The 27945-nt window shown below is 51.8% G+C and overlaps 1 protein-coding gene across 1 annotated transcript in view; it reads left to right on the top strand.

The window, feature by feature from the left end:
- The window catches only part of NPR2 (natriuretic peptide receptor 2), a 558288-nt gene that overhangs the window by 463733 nt on the left and 66610 nt on the right, over positions 1 to 27945 (top strand). Inside the window, exon 18 of the mRNA XM_069626775.1 lies at positions 19395 to 19463. Within this exon, the coding sequence (XP_069482876.1) occupies positions 19395 to 19463 (69 nt within the window). The remainder of the gene's footprint in view (positions 1 to 19394; positions 19464 to 27945) is intronic.

Below are 27945 nucleotides of genomic sequence, written 5' to 3'. Positions count from 1 at the left end.
TGGTGCATCTCACTGAGGGAGCTTGTGCATCTCACTGAGGGAACTTGTGCATCTCACTGAGGGAACTTGTGCATCTCACTGAGGGAGCTGGTGCATCTCACTGAGGGAGCTTGTGCATCTCACTTTGGCAGTTTGTGCATCTCACTGAGGGAACTTGTGCATCTCACTGAGGGAGCTGGTGCATCTCACTGAGGGAGCTGGTGCATCTCACTGAGAGAGATGGTGCATCTCACTGAGGGAGCTTGTGCATCTCACTTTGGGAGTTTGTGCATCTCACTGAGGGAACTTGTGCATCTCACTGAGGGAGCTTGTGCCTCTCACTGAGGGAGATGGTGCATCTCACTGAGGGAGCTTGTGCATCTCACTTTGGGCGTTTGTGCATCTCACTGAGGGAACTTGTGCATCTCACTGAGGGAGCTTGTGCATCTCACTGAGGGAGCTGGTGCATCTCACTGAGGGAGCTTGTGCATCTCACTGAGGGAGCTTGTGCATATCACGGAGCGAGCGTGTGCATCTCAATGAGGGAGCTGGTGCATCTCACTGAGGGAGCTTGTGCATCTCACTGAGGGAGCTGGTGCCTCTCACTGAGGGAGCTTGTGCATCTCACTGAGGGAGCTTGTGCATCTCACTGAGGGAGCTGGTGCATCTCACTGCGGGAGATGGTGCATCTCACTGAGGGAGCTTGTGCATCTCACTGAGGGAACTTGTGCATCTCACTGAGGGAGCTGGTGCATCTCACTGAGGGAGCTTGTGCATCTCACTTTGGCAGTTTGTGCATCTCACTGAGGGAACTTGTGCATCTCACTGAGGGAGCTTGTGCATCTCACTGAGGGAGCTGGTGCATCTCACTGAGGGAGATGGTGCATCTCACTGAGGGAGCTTGTGCATCTCACTTTGGGAGTTTGTGCATCTCACTGAGGGAACTTGTGCATCTCACTGAGGGAGCTTGTGCATCTCACTTTGGGAGTTTGTGCATCTCACTGAGGGAACTTGTGCATCTCACTGAGGGAGCTTGTGCATCTCACTGAGGGAGCTGGTGCATCTCACTGAGGGAGATGGTGCATCTCACTGAGGGAGCTTGTGCATCTCACTTTGTGAGTTTGTGCATCTCACTGAGGGAACTTGTGCATCTCTTGTGCATCTCACTGAGGGAGCTGGTGCATCTCACTGAGGGAGCGTGTGCATCTCACTGAGGGAGCTTGTGCATCTCACTGAGGGAGCTGGTGCATCTCACTGAGGGAGCTTGTGCATCTCACTGAGGGAGCGTGTGCATCTCAATGAGGGAGCTGGTGCATCTCACTGAGGGAGCTTCCATTCTCACTGATAGAGCTTGTGCATATCACGGAGCGAGCGTGTGCATCTCACTGAGGGAGCTGGTGCATCTCACTGAGGGAGCGTGTGCATCTCACTGAGGGAGCGTGTGCACCTCACTGAGGGAGCTGGTGCATCTCACTGAGGGAGCGTGTGCATCTCACTGAGGGAGCTTCCGTTCTCACTGATGGAGCTGGTGCATCTCACTGAGGGAGCTTCTGTTCTCACTGATGGAGCGTGTGCATCTCACTGAGGGAGCTTTTGCATCTCAATGAGGGAGCTTGTGCATCTCACTGAGGGAGCGTGTGCATCTCACTGAGGGAGCTGGTGCATCTCACTGAGGGAGCTTGTGCATCTCACTGAGGGAGCTGGTGCATCTCACTGAGGGAGCTTGTGCATCTCACTGAGGGAGCTGGTGCATCTCACTGAGGGAGCGTGTGCATATCACTGAGGGAGCGTGTGCATCTCACTGAGGGAGCGTGTGCATATCACGGAGCGAGCGTGTGCATCTCAATGAGGGAGCGTGTGCATCTCACTGAGGGAGCGTGTGCATCTCACTGAGGGAGCTGGTGCATCTCACTGATGGAGCTTGTGTATCTCACTGAGGGAGCTTGTGCATCTCACTGAGGGAGCTTGTGCATCTCACTGAGGGAGCTGGTGCATCTCACTGAGGGAGCTTGTGCATCTCACTGAGGGAGCTGGTGCATCTCACTGAGGGAGCTGGTGCATCTCACTGAGGGAGCTTGTGCATCTCACTGAGGGAGCTTGTGCATCTCACTGATAGAGCTTGTGCATATCACGGAGCGAGCGTGTGCATCTCAATGAGGGATCTTGTGCATCTCACTGAGGGAGCTGGTGCATCTCACTGATGGAGCTGGTGCATCTCACTGAGGGAGCTTGTGTATCTCACTGAGGGAGCTGGTGCATCTCACTGAGGGAGCTTCCGTTCTCACTGAAGGAGCTGGTGCATCTCACTGAGGGAGCGTGTGCATCTCACTGAGGGAGCTGGTGCTTCTCACTGAGGGAGCTTATGCATCTCACTGAGGGAGCTGGTGCATATGACTGAGGGAGCTTATGCATCTCACTGAGGGAGCTGGTGCATCTCACCGAGGGAGCTGGTGCATCTCACTGAGAGAGCTTGTGCATCTCACTGAGGGAGCTGGTGCATCTCACTGAGGGAGCTGGTGCATCTCACTGAGGGAGCTTGTGCATCTCACTGAGGGTGCTGGTGCACCTCATTGAGGGAGCTTCCGTTCTCACTGAGGGAGCTGGTGCATCTCACTGAGGGAGCTGGTGCTTCTCACTGAGGGAGCGTGTGCATCTCACTGAGGGAGCTTGTGCATCTCACTGGGGGAGCTGGTGCATCCCACTGAGGGAGCTTGTGCATCTCACTGAGGGAGCTGGTGCATCTCACTGAGGGAACTTGTGCATCTCACTGAGGGGGCTTCCGTTCTCACTGATGGAGCTTGTGCATATCACGGAGGGAGCGTGTGCATCTCAATGAGGAGGCGTGTGCATTTTACTGAGGGAGCTTGTGCACCTGACTGAGGGAATTTTTGCACCTGACTGAGGGAATTTTTGCATCTTACTGAAGGAACTTGTACTTCTCACTTTGGGAGCTTGTGCATTACACTGGGGGAGCTTGTGTGCCGCATTGAGGGAGATTGTGCATCAAACTGAGGGAGCTTGTGCAGCTCACTGAGGCAGCTTGGGTGCAGCATTGAGGGAGCCTGTGCATCTCAATGATGTAGTCTGTGCATCTCACTGAGGGAGCTTGTGCATATCACGGAGGGAGCGTGTGCATCTCAATGAGGAGGCGTGTGCATTTTACTGAGGGAATTTTTGCACCTGACTGAGGGAATTTTTGCATCTTACTGAAGGAACTTGTACGTCTCACTTTGGGAGCTTGTGCATTTTACTGAGGGAATTTTTGCATCTTACTGAAGGAACTTGCAGGTCTCACTTTGGGAGCTTGTGCAGCTCAGTGAGGCAGCTTGGGTGCAGCATTGAGGGAGCTTGTGCATCTCAATGATGTAGTCTGTGCATCTCACTGAGGGAGGTTTGTGTATCTCACTGATAAAACCTTTGTATGTCACTAAGAGCAGCGTGTGCATCTCACTAAGGAGCGGGGCTTAAGCATCTCTTATGGGAATCTTGTGCATCTCAATGAGAACGTTTCTGCATATCATTGAGGGAGCTTGTGCCCCTCATTGAGGGAGCTTGTGCCCCTCACTGAGGGAGCTTGTACATCTTACTTTGGGAGTTTGTGAATCTCACTAAGGGGAGGGAACTTGTGCTTCTCATTGTGTGAGCTTGTGCATTTCACTGTGTAGGTGTGTGCCTCTCACATTGGGAGCTTGTGAATCTCACTAAGTGGAGGAAGCTTGTGCTTCACACTGTGTGAGCTTGTGCATTTCACTGTGTAGGCTTGCACCTCTCACATTGGGAGCTTATGAATATCACTAAGGGGAGGACGCTTGAGCTTCTCACTGTGTGAGCTTGTGCGTCTCACTGTGCAGGCTTGTGGCTCCCACCTTAGGAGCTTGTGAATCTCACTAAGGGGAGGAAGCTTGTGCTTCACACTGTGTGAGCTTGTGCATCTCACTGTGTAGGCTTGCTCCTCTCACATTGTGAGCTTGTGAATCTCACTGAGGGGAGGAAGCTTGTGCTTCTCACCGTGTGAGCTTGTGCATCTCACTGTGTAGGCTTGCGCCTCTCACATTGGGAGCTTGTGAATCTCACTTAGGGGAGGAAGCTTATACTTCTTACCGTGTGAGCTTGTGCATTTCACTGTGTAGGCTTGCGCCTCTCATATTGGGAGCTTGTGAATCTCACTAAGCGGAGGAAGCTTGTGCTTCGCACTGTGTGAGCTTGTGCATCTCACTGTACAGGCTTGTGCCTCTCACATTGAGAGCTTGTGAATCTCACTAAGGGGAGAACGTTTGAGCTTCTCATTGTGTGAGCTTGTGCATCTCACTGTACAGGCCTGCGCCTCTCACATTGGGAGCTTGTGAATCTCACTAAGCAGAGGAAGCTTGTGCTTCGCACTGTGTGAGCTTGTGCATCTCACTGTGTAGGCTTGTGCCTCCCACCTTAGGAGCTTGTGAATCTCACTAAGGGTAGGAAGCTTGTGCTTCTCACTGTGTGAGCTTGTGCATCTCACTGTGTAGGCTTGCACCTCTCACATTGGGAGCTTATGAATCTCACTAAGGAGAGGACGCTTGAGCTTCTCACTGTGTGAGCTTGTGCATCTCAATGTGTAGGCTTGTGCCTCCCACCTTAGGAGCTTGTGAATCTCACTAAGGGGAGGAAGCTTGTGCTTCTCACTGTGTGAGCTTGTGCATCTCACTGTGTAGGCTTGCACCTCAAACATTGGGAGCTTGTGAATCTCACTGAGGGGAGGAAGCTTGTGCTTCTCACCGTGTGAGCTTGTGCATCTCACTGTGTAGGCTTGCGCCTCTCACATTGGGAGCTTGTGAATCTCACTAAGCGGAGGAAGCTTGTGCTTCGTAATGTGTGAGCTTGTGCATCTCACTGTACAGGCTTGTGCCTCTCACATTGGGAGATTGTGAATCAAACTAAGGGGAGAACGTTTGAGCTTCTCATTGTGTGAGCTTGTGCATGTCACTGTACAGGACTGCGCCTCTCACATTGGGAGCTTGTGAATCTCACTAAGCGGGGGAAGCTTGTGCTTCGCACAGTGTGAGCTTGTGCATCTCACACTGGGAGCTTGCGAATCTCACTGTGTAGGTGTGTGCCTCTCACATTAGGCACCTGTGAATATCACTAAGGGGAGACTTGTGCTTCTCACTGTGTGAGCTTGTGCATCTCACTGTGTAGGCTTGCGCCTCTCACACTGGGAGCTTGTGAATCTCACTGAGGGGAGGAAGCTTATGCTTCTCACCGTGTGAGCTTGTGCATTTCACTGTGTAGGCTTGTGCCTCCCACCTTAGGAGCTTGTGAATCTCACTAAGGGGAGGAAGCTTGAGCTTCTCACTGTGTGAGCTTGTGCATCTCACTGTGTAGGCTTGCACCTCTCACATTGGGAGCGTATGAATCTCACTAAGGGGAGGACGCTTGAGCTTCTCACTGTGTGAGCTAGTGCATCTCACTGTGTAGGCATGCACCTCTCACACTGGGAGCTTGTGAATATCACTGAGGGGAAGAAGCTTGTGCTTCTCACTGTGTGATCTTGTGCATCACACTGTGTAGGCTAGCGCCTCTCCCATTGGGAGCTTGTAAATCTCACTGAGGGGAGGACGCTTGAGCTTCTCACTGTGTGATCTTGTGCATCACACTGTGTAGGCCTGCGCCTCTGACATTGGCAGCTTGTGAATCTCACTAAAGGGATGTGATGCCTCACACCGAGTGGAGGCATTTGAGCATCTCACTGATGGAAGCTTATGAACCCCACTGCCGTGCAGGTAACATGCCTTCCTTGCCGTCTGCAAACGACGCCTGCATCAATATCCGCGATCCGAGAGGAAGTCTAGCTGGAATCCTGCCGCCCGGATCCGGCGTCTGCCGCTGATGCGGCTGTCTGCAGATGCGGCTGTCTGCAGATCCGCATCTCACATGCGGGCGCTTCGATGATGTAAGGAGTAGCGCAGGAAATCGATGTCTGTTCTTTCAGTTACCAGAAATGTGAGGAGAGTGTCGCAGAGTGCTCAAGGTGAATGCGGCCTTCTGGGTATGATGCCACAGCACTGCTGTCCTCCGCCTGCTCTGCGCCAAGAGGTTACAGGCCCCAGTGCACCCCGCTCCTCCCCTGCATGGCCCCCTGCGTCTCCAGGCTGAACAGCCTCACAAATCTCCTTTGATGCGCCTCATTCCTGACCCCAGGGCCCCTCTACTGACCTAGGACCGGACATGCAAGCGGCTTCCACAGTTCAACGCGATCCCTGGCGCTTTGCTGATCCACGAATGGACGTCATTGCGAATCCATCGTTCTCCAGTACCGGGGGTATCTCCAGCCAGGCACCTCAGTCGCCAGCGGTCCAAGCCACTTCCGGTGCCATACGGGGCCCTCAGACAGCTGGACACCTCCTAACCCACTGATACTCTAGGCGCGAGGCCTATCACGCTACAACACGTGCATTACCACCGACCAGAAGGTGTGCACCTCCAGTCGCTCCGTCAAAACACCTCCGCCCTGTGCTTCTTGGATCCCTTGAAGCTCTGGCACTGAAGCCAACAGCAGGTCCAATGGTGCCCGCAGCAACCTCCCACCGGACTGGCAGCCTCCTTGGTAGACTATTGGCGCCCCAGAAGCTCTAGGAATTCACCTTAGTTCAGACCTCTCTAATGCTGTGTCGCCCGGCTCCGACAGCTGCCACCGGGGCCCAAGTCTCAGAGGGCCAGCCACCTCCTAGAAATGTCGGAGGGCAGATTGCAGGTGGCCCCTTCTCATTTGGAGAGTCAGCCACTTGCACAGACAGTGTAAAGCTGAAGCGCCTTCTAGCTCACCTGTGGTAGCAGCACTGAACAGTAAGGCACCAGCGCTCTGGATATGAAGCACTCTAGCAAGCCAGGGTTATCAAGACACACATATTATTACAATAAAATAACATTATATTATTTTCAAGCCGCAACTAAGGCCAGCCAGGGCCAAGAGCATCAGTCTAGCACCACACACGCGTCTTACAAGACCAAGTCCAGTGGCGGGGTTGGTGTTCTTTGCACGTGGGCTGGGATTGTACTATACATCAACAACGAGCCATCAGCCCGCGTCACTCCTAGCATGCATGAGTCCTAGTGTACCTCTGCACTGGACCAGTCCTCCTAGTATACACCCACACTGAGCCGCCAGCACCGCATCACTCCTAGCATACACCAGGCCTAGTATACCGCAGCACTGAGCCAGTCCTCCTAGTATACACCCACACTGAGCCGCCGGCACTGCATCACTCCTAGCATACATCAGTCCTAGTATACTGCAGCACCGAGCCAGTCCTCATAGTATACACCCGCACTGAGCCACCGGCACTGCATCACTCCTAGCATACACCAGGCCTAGTATACTGCAGCACTGATCCAGTGCTCCTAGTATACACCCACACTGAGCCGCCAGCACTGCATCACTCCTAGCATACACCAGGCCTAGTATACTGCAGCACTGATCCAGTGCTCCTAGTATACACCCACACTGAGCCACCAGCACTGCATCACTCCTAGCATACACCGGTCCTAGTATACTGCAGCACCGAGCCAGTCCTCCTAGTATACACCCACACTGAGCCACCAGCACTGCATCACTCCTAGCATACACCGGTCCTAGTATACTGCAGCACCGAGCCAGTCCTCCTAGTACACACCCACACTGAGCCACCAGCACCGCATCACTCCTAGCATACACCAGGCCTAGTATACTGCAGCACCGAGCCAGTCCTCCTAGTATACACCCACACTGAGCCACCAGCACTGCATCACTCCTAGCATACACCGGTCCTAGTATACTGCAGCACTGAGCCAGTCCTCCTAGTATACACTCACACTGAGCCACCAGCACTGCATCACTCCTAGCATACACCAAGCCTAGTATACTGCAGCACCGAGCCAGTCCTCCTAGTATACACCCACACTGAGCCACCAGCACTGCATCACTCCTAGCATACACCGGTCCTAGTATACTGCAGCACCGAGCCAGTCCTCCTAGTACACACCCACACTGAGCCACCAGCACCGCATCACTCCTAGCATACACCAGGCCTAGTATACTGCAGCAATGAGCCAGTCCTCCTAGTATACACCCACACTGAGCCACCAGCACTGCATCACTCCTAGCATACACCTGGCCTAGTATACTGCAGCACCGAGCCAGTCCTACAAGTATACACCCACACTGAGCCACAGCACTGCATCACTCCTAGCATACACCAGGCCTAGTATACTGCAGCACCGAGCCAGTCCTACAAGTATACACCCACACTGAGCCACAGCACTGCATCACTCCTAGCATACACCAGGCCTAGTATACTGCAGCACTGAGCCAGTCCTCCTAGTATACACTCACACTGAGCCACCAGCACTGCATCACTCCTAGCATACACCAGGCCTAGTATACCGCAGCACTGAGCCAGTCCTCCTAGTATACACTCACACTGAGCTGCCAGCACTGCATCACTCCTAGCATACACCAGGCCTAGTATACCGCAGCACTGAGCCAGTCCTCCTAGTATAAACTCACACTGAGCCACCACCACTGCATGCATCACTCCCAGCATACACCAGGCCTAGTATACTGCAGCACTGAGCCAGTCCTCCTAGTATACACCCACACTGAGCCACCAGCACTGCATCATTCCTAGCATACACCGGTCCAAGTATACTGCAGCACTGATCCAGTCCTCCTAGTATACACCCACACTGAGCCACCAGCACTGCATCATTCCTAGCATACACCGGTCCAAGTATACTGCAGCACTGATCCAGTCCTCCTAGTATACACCCACACTGAGCCACCAGCACTGCATCACTCCTAGCATACACCAGGCCTAGTATACTGCAGCACTGAGCCACCAGCACCGCATCACTCCTAGCATACACCAAGCCTAGTATACTGCAGCACCGATCCAGTCCTCCTAGTATACATCCACACTAAGCCACCAGCACTGCATCTCTCCTAGCATACACCAGTCCTAGTACACTGCAGCACCGAGCCAGTCCTCCTAGTATACACCCACACTGAGCCACCAGCACTGCATCACTCCTAGCATACACCGGTCCTAGTATACTGCAGCACCGAGCCAGTCCTCCTAGTATACACCCACACTGAGCCACCAGCACCGCATCACTCCTACCATACACCAGGCCTAGTATACTGCAGCACCGAGCCAGTCCTCCTAGTATACACCCACACTGAGCTACCAGCACTGCATCACTCCTAGCATACACCGGTCCTAGTATACTGCAGCACCGAGCCAGTCCTCCTAGTATACACCCACACTGAGCCACCAGCACTGCATCACTCCTAGCATACACCGGTCCTAGTATACTGCAGCACCGAGCCAGTCCTCCTAGTATACACCCACACTGAGCCACCAGCACTGCATCACTCCTAGCATACACCGGTCCTAGTATACTGCAGCACCGAGCCAGTCCTCCTAGTATACACCCACACTGAGCCACCAGCACTGCATCACTCCTAGCATACACCAGGCCTAGTATACTGCAGCACAGAGCCAGTCCTCCTAGTATACACCCACACTGAGCCACCAGCACTGCATCACTCCTAGCATACACCAGGCCTAGTATACTGCAGCACCGAGCCAGTCCTCCTAGTATACACCCACACTGAGCCACCAGCACTGCATCACTCCTAGCATACACCAGGCCTAGTATACTGCAGCACCGAGCCAGTCCTCCTTGTATACACCCACACTGAGCCACCAGCACTGCATCATTCCTAGCATACACCGGTCCAAGTATACTGCAGCACCGAGCCAGTCCTCCTAGTATACACCCACACTGAGCCGCCGGCACTGCATCACTCCTAGCATACACCAGGCCTAGTATACTGCAGCACCGAGCCAGTCCTCCTTGTATACACCCACACTGAGCCACCAGCACTGCATCATTCCTAGCATACACCGGTCCAAGTATACTGCAGCACCGAGCCAGTCCTCCTAGTATACACCCACACTGAGCCACCAGCACTGCATCACTCCTAGCATACACCGGTCCTAGTATACTGCAGCACTGATCCAGTGCTCCTAGTATACACCCACACTGAGCCACCAGCACTGCATCCTTCCTAGCATACACCGGTCCTAGTATACTTCAGCACCGAGCCAGTCCTCCTAGTATACACCCACACTGAGCCACCAGCACTGCATCACTCCTAGCATACACCGGTCCAAGTATACTGCAGCACCGATCCAGTCCTCCTAGTATACACCCACACTGAGCCACCAGCACTGCATCACTCCTAGCATACACCAGGCCTAGTATACCGCAGCACTGAGCCAGTCCTCCTAGTATACACCCACACTGAGCCGCCGGCACTGCATCACTCCTAGCATACACCAGGCCTAGTATACTGCAGCACCGAGCCAGTCCTCCTAGTATACACCCACACTGAGCCACCAGCACCGCATCACTCCTAGCATACACCAAGCCTAGTATACAGCAGCACCGAGCCAGTCCTCCTAGTATACACCCACACTGAGCCACCAACACTGCATCTCTCCTAGCATACACCGGTCCTAGTACACTGCAGCACCGAGCCAGTCCTCCTAGTATACACCCACACTGAGCCACCAGCACTGCATCACTCCTAGCATACACCGGTCCTAGTATACTGCAGCACCGAGCCAGTCCTCCTAGTATACACCCACACTGAGCCACCAGCACTGCATCACTCCTAGCATACACCGGTCCTAGTATACTGCAGCACCGAGCCAGTCCTCCTAGTATACACCCACACTGAGCCACCAGCACTGCATCACTCCTAGCATACGCCAGGCCTAGTATACTGCAGCACCGAGCCAGTCCTCCTAGTATACACCCACACTGAGCCACCAGCACCGCATCACTCCTAGCATACGCCAGGCCTAGTATACTGCAGCATCGAGCCAGTCCTCCTAGTATACACCCACACTGAGCCACCAGCACTGCATCACTCCTAGCATACACCAGGCCTAGTATACTGCAGCACCGAGCCAGTCCTCCTAGTATACACTCACACTGAGCCACCAGCACCGCATCACTCCTAGCATACGCCAGGCCTAGTATACTGCAGCACCGAGCCAGTCCTCCTAGTATACACCCACACTGAGCCACCGGCACCGCATCACTCCTAGCATACACCAGGCCTAGTATACTGCAGCACCGAGCCAGTCCTCCTAGTGTACACCCACACTGAGCCACCGGCACCGCATCACTCCCAGCATACACCAAGCCTATTATACTGCAGCACCGAGCCAGTCCTCCTAGTGTACACCCACACTGAGCCACCGGCACCGCATCACTCCCAGCATACACCAAGCCTATTATACTGCAGCACCGAGCCAGTCCTACAAGTATACACCCACACTGAGCCACCAGCACTGCATCACTCCTAGCATACACCAAGCCTAGTATACTGCAGCACCGAGCCAGTCCTACAAGTATACACCCACATTGAGCCACCAGCACTGATTCACTCCTAGCATACACCAAGCCTAGCATGCGGCAGCACCGAGCCAGTCCTCCTAGTATACACCCACACTGAGCCACCAGCACTGCATCCCTCCTAGCATACAGCAGGCCTGGTATACTGCAGCACTGAGCCAGTCCTCCTAGTATACACCCACACTGAGCCACCAGCACCGCATCACTCCTAGCATACACCAAGCCTAGTATACTGCAGCACCGAGCCAGTCCTACAAGTATACACCCACATTGAGCCACCAGCACTGATTCACTCCTAGTATACACCAAGCTTAGCATGCGGCAGCACCGAGCCAGTCCTCCTAGTATACACCCACACTGAGCCACCAGCACTGCATCCCTCCTAGCATACAGCAGGCCTGGTATACTGCAGCACTGAGCCAGTCCTCCTAGTATACACCCACACTGAGCCACCAGCACTGCATCCCTCTTAGCATACACCAGGCCTAGTATACTGCAGCACTGAGCCAGTCCTCCTAGTACACACCCACACTGAGCCACCAGCACTGCATCACTCCTAGCATACACCGGTCCTAGTATACTGCAGCACCGAGCCAGTCTTCCTAGTATACACCCACACTGAGCCACCAGCAGCGTATCACTCCTAGCATACACCATTCGTAGTATACTGCAGCACCGAGCCAGTCCTCCTAGTATACACCCACACTGAGCCACCAGCACCGCATCACTCCTAGCATACACCGATCCTATTATACTGCAGCACCGAGCCAGTCCTCCTAGTATACACCCACACTGAGCCGCCGGCACTGCATCACTCCTAGCATACACCAGGCCTAGTATACAGCAGCACCGAGCCAGTCCTCCTAGTATACACCCACAATGAGCCACCAGCACCGCATCACTCCTAGCATACACCAGGCCTAGTATACTGCAGCACCGAGCCAGTCCACCTAGTATACACCCACGCTGAGCCACCAGCACCGCATCACTCCTAGCATACACCAAGCCTAGTATACAGCAGCACCGAGCCAGTCCTCCTAGTATACACCCACAATGAGCCACCAGCACCGCATCACTCCTAGCATACACCAGGCCCAGTATACTGCAGCACCGAGCCAGTCCTCCTAGTATACACCCACACTGAGCCACCAGCACTGCATCACTCCTAGCATACACCAGGCCTAGTATACTGCAGCACCGAGCCAGTCCTCCTAGTATACACCCACACTGAGCCGCCGGCATTGCATCACTCCCAGCATACACCAAGCCTAGTATACTGCAGCACCGAGGCAGTCCTACAAGTATACACCCACACTGAGCCACCAGCACTGCATCACTCCTAGCATACACCGGTCCTAGTATACTGCAGCACTGAGCCAGTCCTCCTAGTGTACACCCACAATGAGCCACCAGCACCGCATCACTCCTAGCATACACCGGTCCTAGTATACTGCAGCAATGAGCCAGTCCTCCTAGTATACACTCACACTGAGCCGCCAGCACTGCATCACTCCTAGCATACACCAAGCCTAGTATACTGCAGCACCGAGCCAGTCCTCCTAGTATACACCCACACTGAGCTACCAGCACTGCATCACTCCTAGCATACACCGGTCCTAGTATACTGCAGCACCGAGCCAGTCCTCCTAGTATACACCCACACTGAGCCGCCGGCACTGCATCACTCCTAGCATACACCAGGCCTAGTATACTGCAGCACCGAGCCAGTCCTCCTAGTATACACCCACACTGAGCCACCAGCACCGCATCACTCCTAGCATACACCAAGCCTAGTATACAGCAGCACCGAGCCAGTCCTCCTACTGTACACCCACACTGAGCCGCCGGCACTGCATCACTCCTAGCATACACCGGTCCTAGTATACTGCAGCACTGAGCCAGTCCTCCTAGTGTACACCCACAATGAGCCACCAGCACCGCATCACTCCTAGCATACACCGGTCCTAGTATACTGCAGCAATGAGCCAGTCCTCCTAGTATACACTCACACTGAGCCGCCAGCACTGCATCACTCCTAGCATACACCAAGCCTAGTATACTGCAGCACCGAGCCAGTCCTACAAGTATACACCCACATTGAGCCACCAGGACTGATTCACTCCTAGCATACACCAAGCTTAGCATGCGGCAGCACCGAGCCAGTCCTCCTAGTATACACCCACACTGAGCCACCAGCACTGCATCCCTCCTAGCATACAGCAGGCCTGGTATACTGCAGCACTGAGCCAGTCCTCCTAGTATACACCCACACTGAGCCACCAGCACTGCATCCCTCTTAGCATACACCAGGCCTAGTATACTGCAGCACTGAGCCAGTCCTCCTAGTACACACCCACACTGAGCCACCAGCACTGCATCACTCCTAGCATACACCGGTCCTAGTATACTGCAGCACCGAGCCAGTCTTCCTAGTATACACCCACACTGAGCCACCAGCAGCGTATCACTCCTAGCATACACCATTCGTAGTATACTGCAGCACCGAGCCAGTCCTCCTAGTATACACCCACACTGAGCCACCAGCACCGCATCACTCCTAGCATACACCGGTCCTATTATACTGCAGCACCGAGCCAGTCCTCCTAGTATACACCCACACTGAGCCGCCAGCACTGCATCACTCCTAGCATACACCGGTCCTAGTATACGGCAGCACCGAGCCAGTCCTCCTAGTATACACCCACACTGAGCCGCCGGCACTGCATCACTCCTAGCATACACCAGGCCTAGTATACTGCAGCACCGAGCCAGTCCTCCTAGTATACACCCACACTGAGCCACCAGCACCGCATCACTCCTAGCATACACCAGGCCCAGTATACTGCAGCACCGAGCCAGTCCTCCTAGTATACACCCACACTGAGCCACCAGCACTGCATCACTCCTAGCATACACCAGGCCTAGTATACTGCAGCACCGAGCCAGTCCTCCTAGTATACACCCACACTGAGCCGCCGGCATTGCATCACTCCCAGCATACACCAAGCCTAGTATACTGCAGCACCGAGCCAGTCCTACAAGTATACACCCACACTGAGCCACCAGCACTGCATCACTCCTAGCATACACCGGTCCTAGTATACTGCAGCACTGAGCCAGTCCTCCTAGTGTACACCCACAATGAGCCACCAGCACCGCATCACTCCTAGCATACACCGGTCCTAGTATACTGCAGCAATGAGCCAGTCCTCCTAGTATACACTCACACTGAGCCGCCAGCACTGCATCACTCCTAGCATACACCAAGCCTAGTATACTGCAGCACCGAGCCAGTCCTCCTAGTATACACCCACACTGAGCTACCAGCACTGCATCACTCCTAGCATACACCGGTCCTAGTATACTGCAGCACCGAGCCAGTCCTCCTAGTATACACCCACACTGAGCCGCCGGCACTGCATCACTCCTAGCATACACCAGGCCTAGTATACTGCAGCACCGAGCCAGTCCTCCTAGTATACACCCACACTGAGCCACCAGCACCGCATCACTCCTAGCATACACCAAGCCTAGTATACAGCAGCACCGAGCCAGTCCTCCTACTGTACACCCACACTGAGCCGCCGGCACTGCATCACTCCTAGCATACACCGGTCCTAGTATACTGCAGCACTGAGCCAGTCCTCCTAGTGTACACCCACAATGAGCCACCAGCACCGCATCACTCCTAGCATACACCGGTCCTAGTATACTGCAGCAATGAGCCAGTCCTCCTAGTATACACTCACACTGAGCCGCCAGCACTGCATCACTCCTAGCATACACCAAGCCTAGTATACTGCAGCACCGAGCCAGTCCTACAAGTATACACCCACATTGAGCCACCAGGACTGATTCACTCCTAGCATACACCAAGCTTAGCATGCGGCAGCACCGAGCCAGTCCTCCTAGTATACACCCACACTGAGCCACCAGCACTGCATCCCTCCTAGCATACAGCAGGCCTGGTATACTGCAGCACTGAGCCAGTCCTCCTAGTATACACCCACACTGAGCCACCAGCACTGCATCCCTCTTAGCATACACCAGGCCTAGTATACTGCAGCACTGAGCCAGTCCTCCTGGTACACACCCACACTGAGCCACCAGCACTGCATCACTCCTAGCATACACCGGTCCTAGTATACTGCAGCACCGAGCCAGTCTTCCTAGTATACACCCACACTGAGCCACCAGCAGCGTATCACTCCTAGCATACACCATTCGTAGTATACTGCAGCACCGAGCCAGTCCTCCTAGTATACACCCACACTGAGCCACCAGCACCGCATCACTCCTAGCATACACCGGTCCTATTATACTGCAGCACCGAGCCAGTCCTCCTAGTATACACCCACACTGAGCCGCCAGCACTGCATCACTCCTAGCATACACCGGTCCTAGTATACGGCAGCACCGAGCCAGTCCTCCTAGTATACACCCACACTGAGCCGCCGGCACTGCATCACTCCTAGCATACATCAGGCCTAGTATACTGCAGCACCGAGCCAGTCCTCCTAGTATACACCCACACTAAGCCAACAGCACTGCATCACTCCTAGCATACACCGGTCCTAGTATACTGCAGCACTGAGCCAGTCCACCTAGTATACACCCACGCTGAGCCACCAGCACCGCATCACTCCTAGCATACACCAAGCCTAGTATACAGCAGCGCCGAGCCAGTCCTCCTAGTATACACCCACAATGAGCCACCAGCACCGCATCACTCCTAGCATACACCAGGCCCAGTATACTGCAGCACCGAGCCAGTCCACCTAGTATACACCCACGCTGAGCCACCAGCACCGCATCACTCCTAGCATACACCAAGCCTAGTATACAGCAGCACCGAGCCAGTCCTCCTAGTATACACCCACAATGAGCCACCAGCACCGCATCACTCCTAGCATACACCAGGCCCAGTATACTGCAGCACCGAGCCAGTCCTCCTAGTATACACCCACACTGAGCCACCAGCACTGCATCACTCCTAGCATACACCAGGCCTAGTATACTGCAGCACCGAGCCAGTCCTCCTAGTATACACCCACACTGAGCCACCAGCACCGCATCACTCCTAGCATACACCAAGCCTAGTATACAGCAGCACCGAGCCAGTCCTCCTAGTATACACTCACACTGAGCCGCCAGCACTGCATCACTCCTAGCATACACCAAGCCTAGTATACAGCAGCACCGAGCCAGTCCTCCTACTGTACACCCACACTGAGCCGCCGGCACTGCATCACTCCTAGCATACACCGGTCCTAGTATACTGCAGCACTGAGCCAGTCCTCCTAGTGTACACCCACAATGAGCCACCAGCACCGCATCACTCCTAGCATACACCGGTCCTAGTATACTGCAGCAATGAGCCAGTCCTCCTAGTATACACTCACACTGAGCCGCCAGCACTGCATCACTCCTAGCATACACCAGGCCTAGTATACTGCAGCAATGAGCCAGTCCTCCTAGTATACACTCACACTGAGCCGCCAGCACTGCATCACTCCTAGCATACACTAGGCCTAGTATACTGCAGCAATGAGCCAGTCCTCCTAGTATACACCCACACTGAGCCACCAGCACTGCATCACTCCTAGCATACACCAGGCCTAGTATACTGCAGCACTGAGCCAGTCCTCCTAGTATACACTCACACTGAGCCGCCAGCACTGCATCACTCCTAGCATACACCAGGCCTAGTATACTGCAGCAATGAGCCAGTCCTCCTAGTATACACTCACACTGAGCCACCGGCAATGCATCACTCCTAGCATACACCAAGCCTAGTATACTGCAGCACAGAGCCAGTCCTCCTAGTATACACCCACACTGAGCCGCCGGCACTGCATCACTCCTAGCATACTCCAGGCCTAGTATACTGCAGCACCGAGCCAGTCCTCCTAGTATACACCCACACTGAGCCGCCAGCACTGCATCACTCCTAGCATACACCAGGCCTAGTATACCGCAGCACTGAGCCAGTCCTCCTAGTATACACCCACACTGAGCCACCAGCACTGCATCACTCCTAGCATACACCAGGCCTAGTATACTGCAGCACCGAGCCAGTCCTCCTAGTATACACTCACGCTGAGCCGCCAGCACTGCATCACTCCTAGCATACACCAGGCCTAGTATACTGCAGCAATGAGCCAGTCCTCCTAGTATACACCCACGCTGAGCCACCAGCACCGCATCCCTCCTAGCATACACCAGGCCTAGTATACTGCAGCACCGAGCCAGTCCTCCTAGTATACACCCACACTAAGCCACCAGCACTGCATCTCTCCTAGCATACACCAGTCCTAGTACACTGCAGCACCGAGCCAGTCCTCCTAGTACACACCCACACTGAGCCACCAGCACTGCATCACTCCTAGCATACACCAAGCCTAGTATACTGCAGCACCGAGCCAGTCATACAAGTATACACCCACATTGAGCCACCAGCACTGCATCACTCCTAGCATACACCAAGCCTAGTATACTGCAGCACCGAGCCAGTCCTACAAGTATACACCCACATTGAGCCACCAGCACTGATTCACTCCTAGCATACACCAATCCTAGTATACTGCAGCACTGAGCCAGTCCTCCTAGTATACACCCACACTGAGCCACCAGCACCGCATCACTCCTAGCATACACCAGGACTAGTATACTGCAGCACTGAGCCAGTCCTCCTAGTATACACCCACACTGAGCCACCAGCACTGCATCACTCCTAGCATACACCAGGCCTAGTATACAGCAGCACCGAGCCTCCTAGTATACACCCACACTAAGCCACCAGCACTGCATCTCTCCTAGCATACACCAGTCCTAGTACACTGCAGCACCGAGCCAGTCCTCCTAGTATACACCCACACTGAGCCGCCGGCACTGCATCACTCCTAGCATACACCAGGCCTAGTATACTGCAGCACTGAGCCAGTCCTCCTAGTATACACCCACACTGAGCCGCCGGCACTGCATCACTCCTAGCATACACCAGGCCTAGTATACTGCAGCACTGCGCCAGTCCTCCTAGTATACACCCACACTGAGCCGCCAGCACTGCATCACTCCTAGCATACACCAGGCCTAGCATACTGCAGCACCGAGCCAGTCCTCCTAGTACACACCCACACTGAGCCACCGGCACCGCATCACTCCTAGCATACACCAGTGCTAGTATACTGCAGCACCGAGCCAGTCCTCCTAGTATACACTCACACTGAGCCGCCGGCACCGCATCACTCCTAGCATACACCAGTGCTAGTATACTGCAGCACCGAGCCAGTCCTCCTAGTATACACTCACAATGAGCCGCCAGCACCGCATCACTCCTAGCATACACCAGGCCTAGTATACCGCAGCACTGAGCCAGTCCTCCTAGTGTACACCCACACTGAGCTGCCAGCACTGCATCACTCCTAGCATACACCAGGCCTAGTATACTGCAGCAATGAGCCAGTCCTCCTAGTATACACCCACACTGAGCCACCAGCACTGCATCACTCCTAGCATACACCAAGCCTAGTACACTGCAGCACTGAGCCAGTCCTCCTAGTGTACACCCACACTGAGCCACCGGCACTGCATCACTCCTAGCATACACCAGGCCTAGTATACTTCAGCACTCTGCCAGTTCTCGTATGCATTAAGAATGTGCAGTGGTAGTGCTCAATCCTCGTGTGCATTCGCACTCAGGCGAGTATGAGTGGGATTGCACAGTGAGGCACGCGGTAGTTATTAAGCGCCTTGTCCAGTCTCACTCCCAGCATCACTCTGCTGGGGCTTTCCTTACATTTGAATGATTGGGATCTGTGGGGATGCTGGGGTCAGAGGTCAGGCTTGGCCTGGGCCGTTAAAAGCAGCACAGTCATTATGAGCACGAGGACGCGGGGGAGGAGGGCGGCATAAATCACCCGGGCGATCTTTAAACTAATCTGCTAAAAGCTGCCTTCTGTCTCTCCTCACAGGTCGTGACCTTGCTGAATGACCTCTACACCTGCTTCGACGCCATCATCGATAACTTTGATGTTTACAAGGTAGGTGGAATTCCTCCCAGGGGGCTGCAAGAATAGACCAGCCCCAACAGCCCCCTTTTTAGAACAAGCGTACAAAGAAGAAAGAAAACACAAATGTCACATTTTATTAAGGGGGCAGCCAACTATCAGCTGCAAGGACCCATGAACAAGACGTTAGTGAGCCTATCAGATGCAAGGACACCTCAACAGGACGTTAGTGAGCCTATCAGATGCAAGGACACCTGAACAAGACGTTAGTGAGCCTATCAGCTGCAAGGGGCCATGAACAAGACGTTAGTGAGCCTATCAGATGCAAGGACACCTGAACAGGACGTTAGTGAGCCTATCAGCTGCAAGGGGCCATGAACAAGACGTTAGTGAGCCTATCAGATGCAAGGACACCTGAACAAGACGTTAGTGAGCCTATCAGATGGCAGGGCCATTGTGTGACTTTAGCAACACTTTGACACTATCAGATTCAAGTGCCCATGAGTCACACTTTAGCAATACATGTGGCCCTACCAGAGTCAAGGACCCTTGAGCACCATTTGAGTAATGCCTGTGGCCCTACCAGAGTCAAGTACCCTTGTGCACCAGTTGAGTAATACCTGTGGCCCTACCAGAGTCAAGTACCCTTGTGCACCAGTTGAGTAACACCTGTGGCCCTACCAGAGTCAAGTACCCTTGTGCACCAGTTGAGTAATACCTGTGGCCCTATCAGAGTCAAAGACCCTTGAGTACGAGTTGAGTAATGCCTGTGGCCCTACCAGAGTCAAGGACCCTTGTGCACCAGTTGAGTAATACCTGTGGCCCTACCATAGTCAAGGACCCTTGAGTACGAGTTGAGTAATGCCTGTGGCCCTACCAGAGTCAAGGACCCTTGTGCACCAGTTGAGTAATACCTGTGGCCCTACCAGAGTCAAGGACCCTTGAGCACCAGTTGAGTAACACCTGTGGCCCTATCAGAGTCAAGGACCCTTGAGCACCAGTTGAGTAACACCCGTGGCCCAACCAGAGTCAAGGACCCTTGAGCACCAGTTGAGTAACACCCGTGGCCCTAACAGAGTCAAGGACCCTTGTGCACCAGTTGAGTAATACTTGTGGCCCTACCAGAGCAAATGACCCTTGTGCACCAGTTTAGTAACACCTGTGTTCCTATCGGATTCACTTGAGTAATACTTGTGACACTATCTGATCCGGAGACCTGTGTTTAACACTTTAGCAGTATTCCCGATGTGCTCAGATCACAGGGCCATTGTGTCACTTTAATAGCACTAGTGAAGCCATCAGATTCAAGGATCCATGTGCAACAGTTTAGCAACACTCGTGAGCCTATGAGATCCAGGACCATGGTGTGACTTTAGTGAATCTGGTGACACTATCCGATTCAAGGAGCTAGAGGCAACAGTTAGTACTCGAGGCATTGCCATATATTAAGCCCCGGCGCGTCACTATAGTAGTACTTCTGACTCTGTCCCATTAATTTTAGTAATACTTAACATGCAGTTAGTATCACTTTATGAATATGTTTGGGCCTATCAGATCTAGGGACCCAAGTGTAACACTTAAATAATACATGTGATCATATCAAATACACTTTAGGAAAGCTTGTGGCCCCTATCAACCTGATGGATCCTTGTGCAACAGTTTAGTAGTACTTGTGATTCTATCTAATTCAGTGACCCATGTCTAATCCATAAGTCTATCAGGCCCTCAAAATGCCCTCGACGAAATCTTTGGCAACATATGTAAACCTGCAATGCATGTCAGTAGATCATTGTTTGGCAACCAAGAACTCTGTGCTGCTGTGTAAAAGGCCGCTTTAAGGTGACAAGTCTGAATTAACAACACATTCCCTCCACCTGGCTCGACCGGTGCACTCTAACCCTCAACCGAGTCATAGTAATTGTAAACACCTCTGCTCCCCTGAAAACAGCAGAAGGTTCTGGCCCACATTGTTCCCCGGATGCCGCTAAACTCCTATCCATTTCTTTTTTTCTTTTTTTTATTTACTTGTGTTTAGCCAAACTCGGGCTTTTACAAGGTCTGAAAAGATTTCTAGAGAATTTCAAAGGTTCAAACCAAACGGTTTTTGTAGTTGTAGCTAAAATAGCTGCTACAGTTTGGGCTTCACCTGCACATCATCACTTACATCGAAATTATTTTTTCAAAAGCAATGTTCACGATCTTTACCCCCGCGATTGTCCATCTGGTATTTTCTCCAGAGATGAGGCGAGCCCACCAAACGTCCTCTTCACGTAAATCGTTGGGAGAAAACAAAGGTAGAAGATATGCACTCCTCGCGTCTTGTGTTGCTGGACATGACATCATCAGGTGTTTTATAGATTCCAGCTTATGCTCTTCCGGACACAGTCTACATTCATTAGAGGTAGAGTGAGATCTTCTTTTCAAAATTTCCTGGGTCGGAAGAAGGTTAAGCCGCATTCGCATGAATTGTTCTCTTAGTTTTTTATCCGGATATTTCTTAACGTATTCCACCAACACTTTGCATTTCCTTGCTATAAGGGGCAAGTGGGCCAACGATTTAATGGTTGCAGTTTTATCTAAGGTCGTTATCCAATCCAGGGCTTCGAGTGTTTGCTTTACTCTCATTGGATTGGATTTCTGCTCTTCCTTCGTTATCCAATCCAGGTCTTCGAGTGTTTGCTTTACTCTCATTGGATTGGATTTCTGCTCTTCCTTCGTTATCCAATCCAGGTCTTCGAGTGTTTGCTTTACTCTCATTGGATTGGATTTCTGATCTTCCTTCGTTATCCAATCCAGGTCTTCGAGTGTTTGCTTTACTCTCATTGGATTGGATTTCTGCTCTTCCTTCGTTATCCAATCCAGGTCTTCGAGTGTTTGCTTTACTCTCATTGGATTGGATTTCTGATCTTCCTTCATTATCCAATCCAGGTCTTCGAGTGTTTGCTTTACTCTCATTGGATTGGATTTCTGCTCTTCCTTCGTTATCCAATCCAGAGCTTAGAGTGTTTGCTTTACTCTCATTGGATTGGATTTCTGCTCTTCCTTCGTTATCCAATCCAGGTCTTCGAGTGTTTGCTTTACTCTCATTGGATTGGATTTCTGATCTTCCTTCGTTATCCAATCCAGGTCTTCGAGTGTTTGCTTTACTCTCATTGGATTGGATTTCTGATCTTCCTTCGTTATCCAATCCAGGTCTTCGAGTGTTTGCTTTACTCTCATTGGATTGGATTTCTGATCTTCCTTCGTTATCCAATCCAGGTCTTCGAGTGTTTGCTTTACTCTCATTGGATTGGATTTCTGATCTTCCTTCGTTATCCAATCCAGGTCTTCGAGTTTTTGCTTTACTCTCATTGGATTGGATTTCTGCTCTTCCTCAGAGCATGTGATTGATTCAAGAAGGGATTTTTTTTCACCCTTCACCCAGGTCTTTAGCATGCAACACGTGCCTTTTGAGATCTTTTCAGCCATCCATCTGTATACTTTGGGACTGTCCAGCAACAGCCTCTGCCTATACAGTTGTATGCTGATGTGATCTGCCATGGCTGATAGTGAGGGCAGCCCCAGTTCATATCAGATTACTTCGATGGGTGTAGAATTAGGCAGTTTCAATAACGATGAATACACAAAAAATCTTCTAACTTGTTCCAAATAGCCTTAGGGATGGCTGGACTAGCATCCATTCCATATATCAAAGCTGGGATGACTTTCGATTTGTAGTATTGGATGGCAGGCATCAATGAACATCTTCCAAATCTTTTGTCAATCAGTCACGTTTGGTCCATTTCTTTAAATCTATGGAACTTTCTTGACCACATTGCCAGTCTCTGTGTGGATATTAGCCACTAGTCCTCTCCACTGTCTAATGATTCCTTTAATGTCAGCTAGCTTGCCCTTTACCATCAGCTAGCTTACACATTACCTACCAAATGCTACCTTCTGCTTTACATCTGCTTGCTTGTCCTTCATCTACCATCTGCTAGCTTGTAGTTTACCTAACTTCAGATGGTTGGTCATTACCATAAGCTAGAGTGTACTTAAACATCAGCTAGTTTTTCACCTACCGTCATCAAGCTTGTAAATTATCATCAGCTTGCTTGTCCTTCACTTACCGTCAGCAAGCTTGTAAATTATCAACAGCTAGCTTGTACATTACCTACTATAAGCTTGCTTCTCCTTTACTATCATCTTGTGTGTACCTTACTGTCAGGTAACTTGACCTTTAAGATAAACTAACTTCTCATTTACCATCAGCTACCTTGTCCTTTCCCATCAGCCAGCTTGTCCTTTATTTATTTATTTTATTGTGAATGTGTAATGCGCCTAAACAGCGAATGGTGTTTCAAGTCGCCACAAGACAAAAGAAAATCGTCTGATCTGCAGAGGGTTGGAGCTATGAGGCCCGAAGGGCTCTAGCAGGGAGGTATTTAGGGAGAGAGAGTTGCAGGTAGCTGGGTCCCAGGCCCCAGAAATCCTTGTGGGTGGTGCAGAGGTTCTTGAACTTGATACTCGCAACACCCGGGAGCCATTGGAGAGATTTTAGGGCTGGAAAGATGCGTTCCCTGGGCATGAGGCCAAGGATAAGTCTTGCAGTCCTATTTTGGATTAGTTGGATGGGCCACAGGGAGGTGTTAGGCAGATTGAGGAAGAGGTTGTTGCAGTAGTCCAGCCTGGAGAGAACCAGAGCTCTGGAGACAGTGAGCTTCTGGGGGTAGGCGAGTTAAGGGAGATGCCTCTGAGGAGGGGCCGCTGAAAGTGGGTTGTCTTGGCAGGGTACGCAGTGGGAGGAAAGAAGAGGAGAGAGAGGAGTCGAAGATGACACCAAGATTTTTTGCCCCACAGGAAGGGGGGGGAAGGGGACACATGGAGGGCGACCAGAGAGTAGGAGGGAAGGAGGGAGCAGGGGGTCCCAATGAGAAGAATCTCAGTCTTACTGGCGTTAAGGCAGAGTTCGTTAGCAGCGCACCATGCCTGAATAGCAGTCAGACAGAAATGAGAGAGGAGGAAGAGGAGGCAGTGGAGGGAAGATTGAAGGAGAGCTGAGTGTTGTCTGCACAACACTGGAAGTGAAGAGAGAAGGTGGAGATCAAGTGGGCTAGAGGGGCAAGGTAGATGTTGAAGAGCCACAGGGAGTGGATAGATCCCTGAGGGACATTGCAGACGGAGAGTGTGGTGGAGGAGAGAAAAGGGCCCAGTTGAACCTGGGAAGGTTGGTCAGAGAGGAAGGAGGTCAACCAGTCCAGGTCCGTGATGCAAAGGGTAACACAAAGACGATTTATCAGGGTGGCATGTTTGACCGTTTCAAAGGCAGCGGAAAGGTCAAGAAGGATGAGAATGGAAGGGGAGTTGGAGTCGAGTTTTCAGAGCAAGTCTTCACTGGTGTTCAGGAGTAGAGTTTCCGTGTCTCTGACTGCTCTGAAGCCAGACTGGTGGTCGTGGAGACAACCAACCGATTCAATGTAGTCGATCAGTTGGGAGATGGCCAGCTTCTCCAAGAGTTTGCCCAGGAAGGGGGTAATGGAGATAGGGTGGTAGTTAGCCAGGCAGGAGAGGTAGCCACAATGCTTTTTGAGGAGAGGGTGCACAAGGGAGTGCTTGGGGGTAGCGGGAAGAAGCCAGTGGCAAAGGAGTGATCACAGAAATCAGCCGGGGCAGCAGCAAGGGAGGCAACGTTGTCCTTGATAGTTCTGAAGGAGCAGGGGAGCACCTGTTGGGAGGACACGTTCATAGAGAGGACTTGTCTAGAGATCTCATCTGGTGCTATGGGTGAGAAAGAGGAGAGTAGGAGGGAAGAGCCAAGGGAGACCTGCGAGTGGGGGAGGGAAAAGGAGAGGGGTGAAGAGGAGAGTGAGGACAGGATGTCCTGAGCTTTGGTTATGAAGTGAGAGGCTAGAGGGTCTGGGATGTCAGAGGAGAGGTAAAGACTGCAGAAGGATGCTCGAGTTCCTTGCAGATTTTGAACATTCCAGCCGTGTTGTTAGTGGCCCAGAGATGCGGGCTGGGATATAGGCTTTCCTCTTCGAATGGATGGAGAGTCTGTATTGCCTTTGGAGCAGGTGGCAGGCCAGTCTGTCAGATGATGTGCTCGAGACCCACCACTTCCACTCCTCAACTCTGCACTTGCGTTTCAGAGAGAATAGGATTGGAATCAAACCAGGTGTTACATTTGGAGGCAGGCTTTATGCGGATCCTCATGACAGGGGCAAGGATGTACAGAGTTTTAGAGATCGAGAAGTGAAGGTTAGCAACGGCTGTGTCAGTGTGAGAGTCAGTGGCCGGAGTGGGAAGGGGAATGTAAGTGGCTGCGAAAGCAGCAGCAGTCACTAGCTTCATGGGCCGAATGACTGACAAGGAGCCGGGGACCCAAGAGATCCAGGTGAGAGGACGTTGCGTCAGACACTGGTGGAATAGACTCCTGCTGGGATTGTCTAAATGGACTCTGGCTTATTTTATTCACAGCATCTCAGATTTTATTTATTTGCAAATCATGGCCTTTTTGCACTCTTACTTACTCAGAACATTAAAACACAATGATATAGTTCTTATGTGAAATCAGATGACAGGTTTTTAATGCTTATTGTGCTTTATAATTATTATAATAATTAAATTATATTCTAATTGTTCTTTTATAATGCGCTTAATACCTGAGATTGGTTTCTAAGCACAAGACCAGGATTCAAACCTTTGTTGCTATGCGTTGTCTTGCTTCCAAGACAAAGGTGTTGTCCCTGAGCTATCCTCCTGGCTATCCTTATCAGCATATTAGTTTCAGTTAGTACCTGGTGAGGGAAAATCAGATTGTAACAATCAATCTGATTGCCCCTGGCTGAGTCCTTACCAGCCGGACTGTGACTCACCTGCAACGAGTTGGAGCCCTGCGTCCCACAGATTTCCATCCCTTTCTTCCTCAGGCCGCTACGGAAATGGAAAAAGGTCTATCTGGCCATTTTCTTCGTTTTCATTTTGTTACTATCTTTTCAATGGCCACCATGGAAAGGGAGAAGATACTATGTGTAGTGCCTTCTTCCTGTTCCATGGCGGACATCTTCTTTGTTTTCTTTTTTTCCCCTTTTTAATGGCTGCCATGGAAAGGGAGAAGGGACTACATGTAGTCCCTTCTCCCATTCAATGGCAGCCATCTTCTTTGTTTACATTTTATTTACTCTATTGAATGGCCACCATGGAAAGGGAGAATTAACTTCATATCCCGTTCCATGGCGGCCACGTCTCTTTGTTTTCTTTTTTTTCTCTTTGTTCTCTTTTTAATGGCCGCCATGGAAAGGGAGAAGGCACTACATATAGTCCCTTCTCCCGTTCGATGGTGGCTATCTTCTTTGTTTCCATTTTATTTACTCTTTTGAATGGCCGCCATGGAAAGAGAGAATGGACGTTGTGTCCTGTTCCATGGTGGCCATTTTAAAAAAAGAAATATTTCAGTTGCGAAATGCCACAGCATCTCACAACTGAATAAAGTTGCTATCAGTACCCCATTCCCACAGGGCAGAGTACTAATAGCAACAAGCCCCTCGCTGGGCGGGCATTACGACTTCAGGTAATGCCACGGTCCTGTGTTAAGGCCCTCTCTCTGCTCGAGCAGTAATGCTCAGGGTTTATTGCTTAATTAAGTATTGTAATGAGACAAATGTACCCGTTTGGTAGTTTTTGGGATAATGCCATTTGTTTATATTAGTCTGTTCTTTCAATAGATGGCATCTAGTATGCTTCTCACCTGAGCATTCGGCCATCGCTGTTCGCGCCTTTGAAAATGTATGGTTGGTACATAAACAATCACTTTTAGGGAACTTCTTCGGCCACTCAGGCCTCCTACTCACAGGTGCCAGGCAGAAACTCTATAATGCAGCCTGCATGACCGAAGGAGTGCCGACATAGATGAGGGGTGCTGCACCCCTGCACGCCCCATCCTCGCCTGCCTCTTCTGTCCCTGTGCCTTTCAGTGAGTACTCTCTGTCGCATGACACATCCAATATCTACATCAAAATGCTGGGCCTCAACACTGGCACCACTTTGTCGGTTCTGTTCTGTGGCGTTTCCAGACTCTTTTGACTGGGGTGGCCCAAGTGGGGCACTGACTTATGCAGGGGTGGCATGAAGTACGAGCGCACACAGACCTAACAATCATAGTTCAGGATAATGGGGTGGCACCTGGGGTGGCCAATCAGATTCCAGGGGTAGCACATGCCACCCCAGGTCACTCCCTAGACCCGCCACTGGTTTTGTTGTGTTAATGCCATAGTGTCTGGTTTACCTGCTTACTTCAATCAGAAAAAACACCCCACTCACTGCTCCTAAGGAGAAAGCACCTTGAGGCGATGCAATTGGTAGTGCAGACTTACATCATCATTTCATTCGTCCTTTCCTCCATTTATTGCTTCATTTAATTTCGGATATCTGTAAAGTAATACAACTCCCCACAAACGACAATAGCACACTCTTGATCAATCAATCGATAAGATTTGATTTGTACGTTTTCCATAGACAATGGCTTCATTACGAGTCT

Source organism: Ambystoma mexicanum, chromosome 6p (genome assembly GCF_040938575.1).
Source record: "Ambystoma mexicanum isolate Mex_15411 chromosome 6p, UKY_AmexF1_1, whole genome shotgun sequence".
NCBI classification, from domain to species: domain Eukaryota; kingdom Metazoa; phylum Chordata; class Amphibia; order Caudata; family Ambystomatidae; genus Ambystoma; species Ambystoma mexicanum.
The sequence above is the reverse complement of the archived record's forward strand: the minus strand, read 5'-3'. Positions and strand labels throughout refer to the sequence as shown.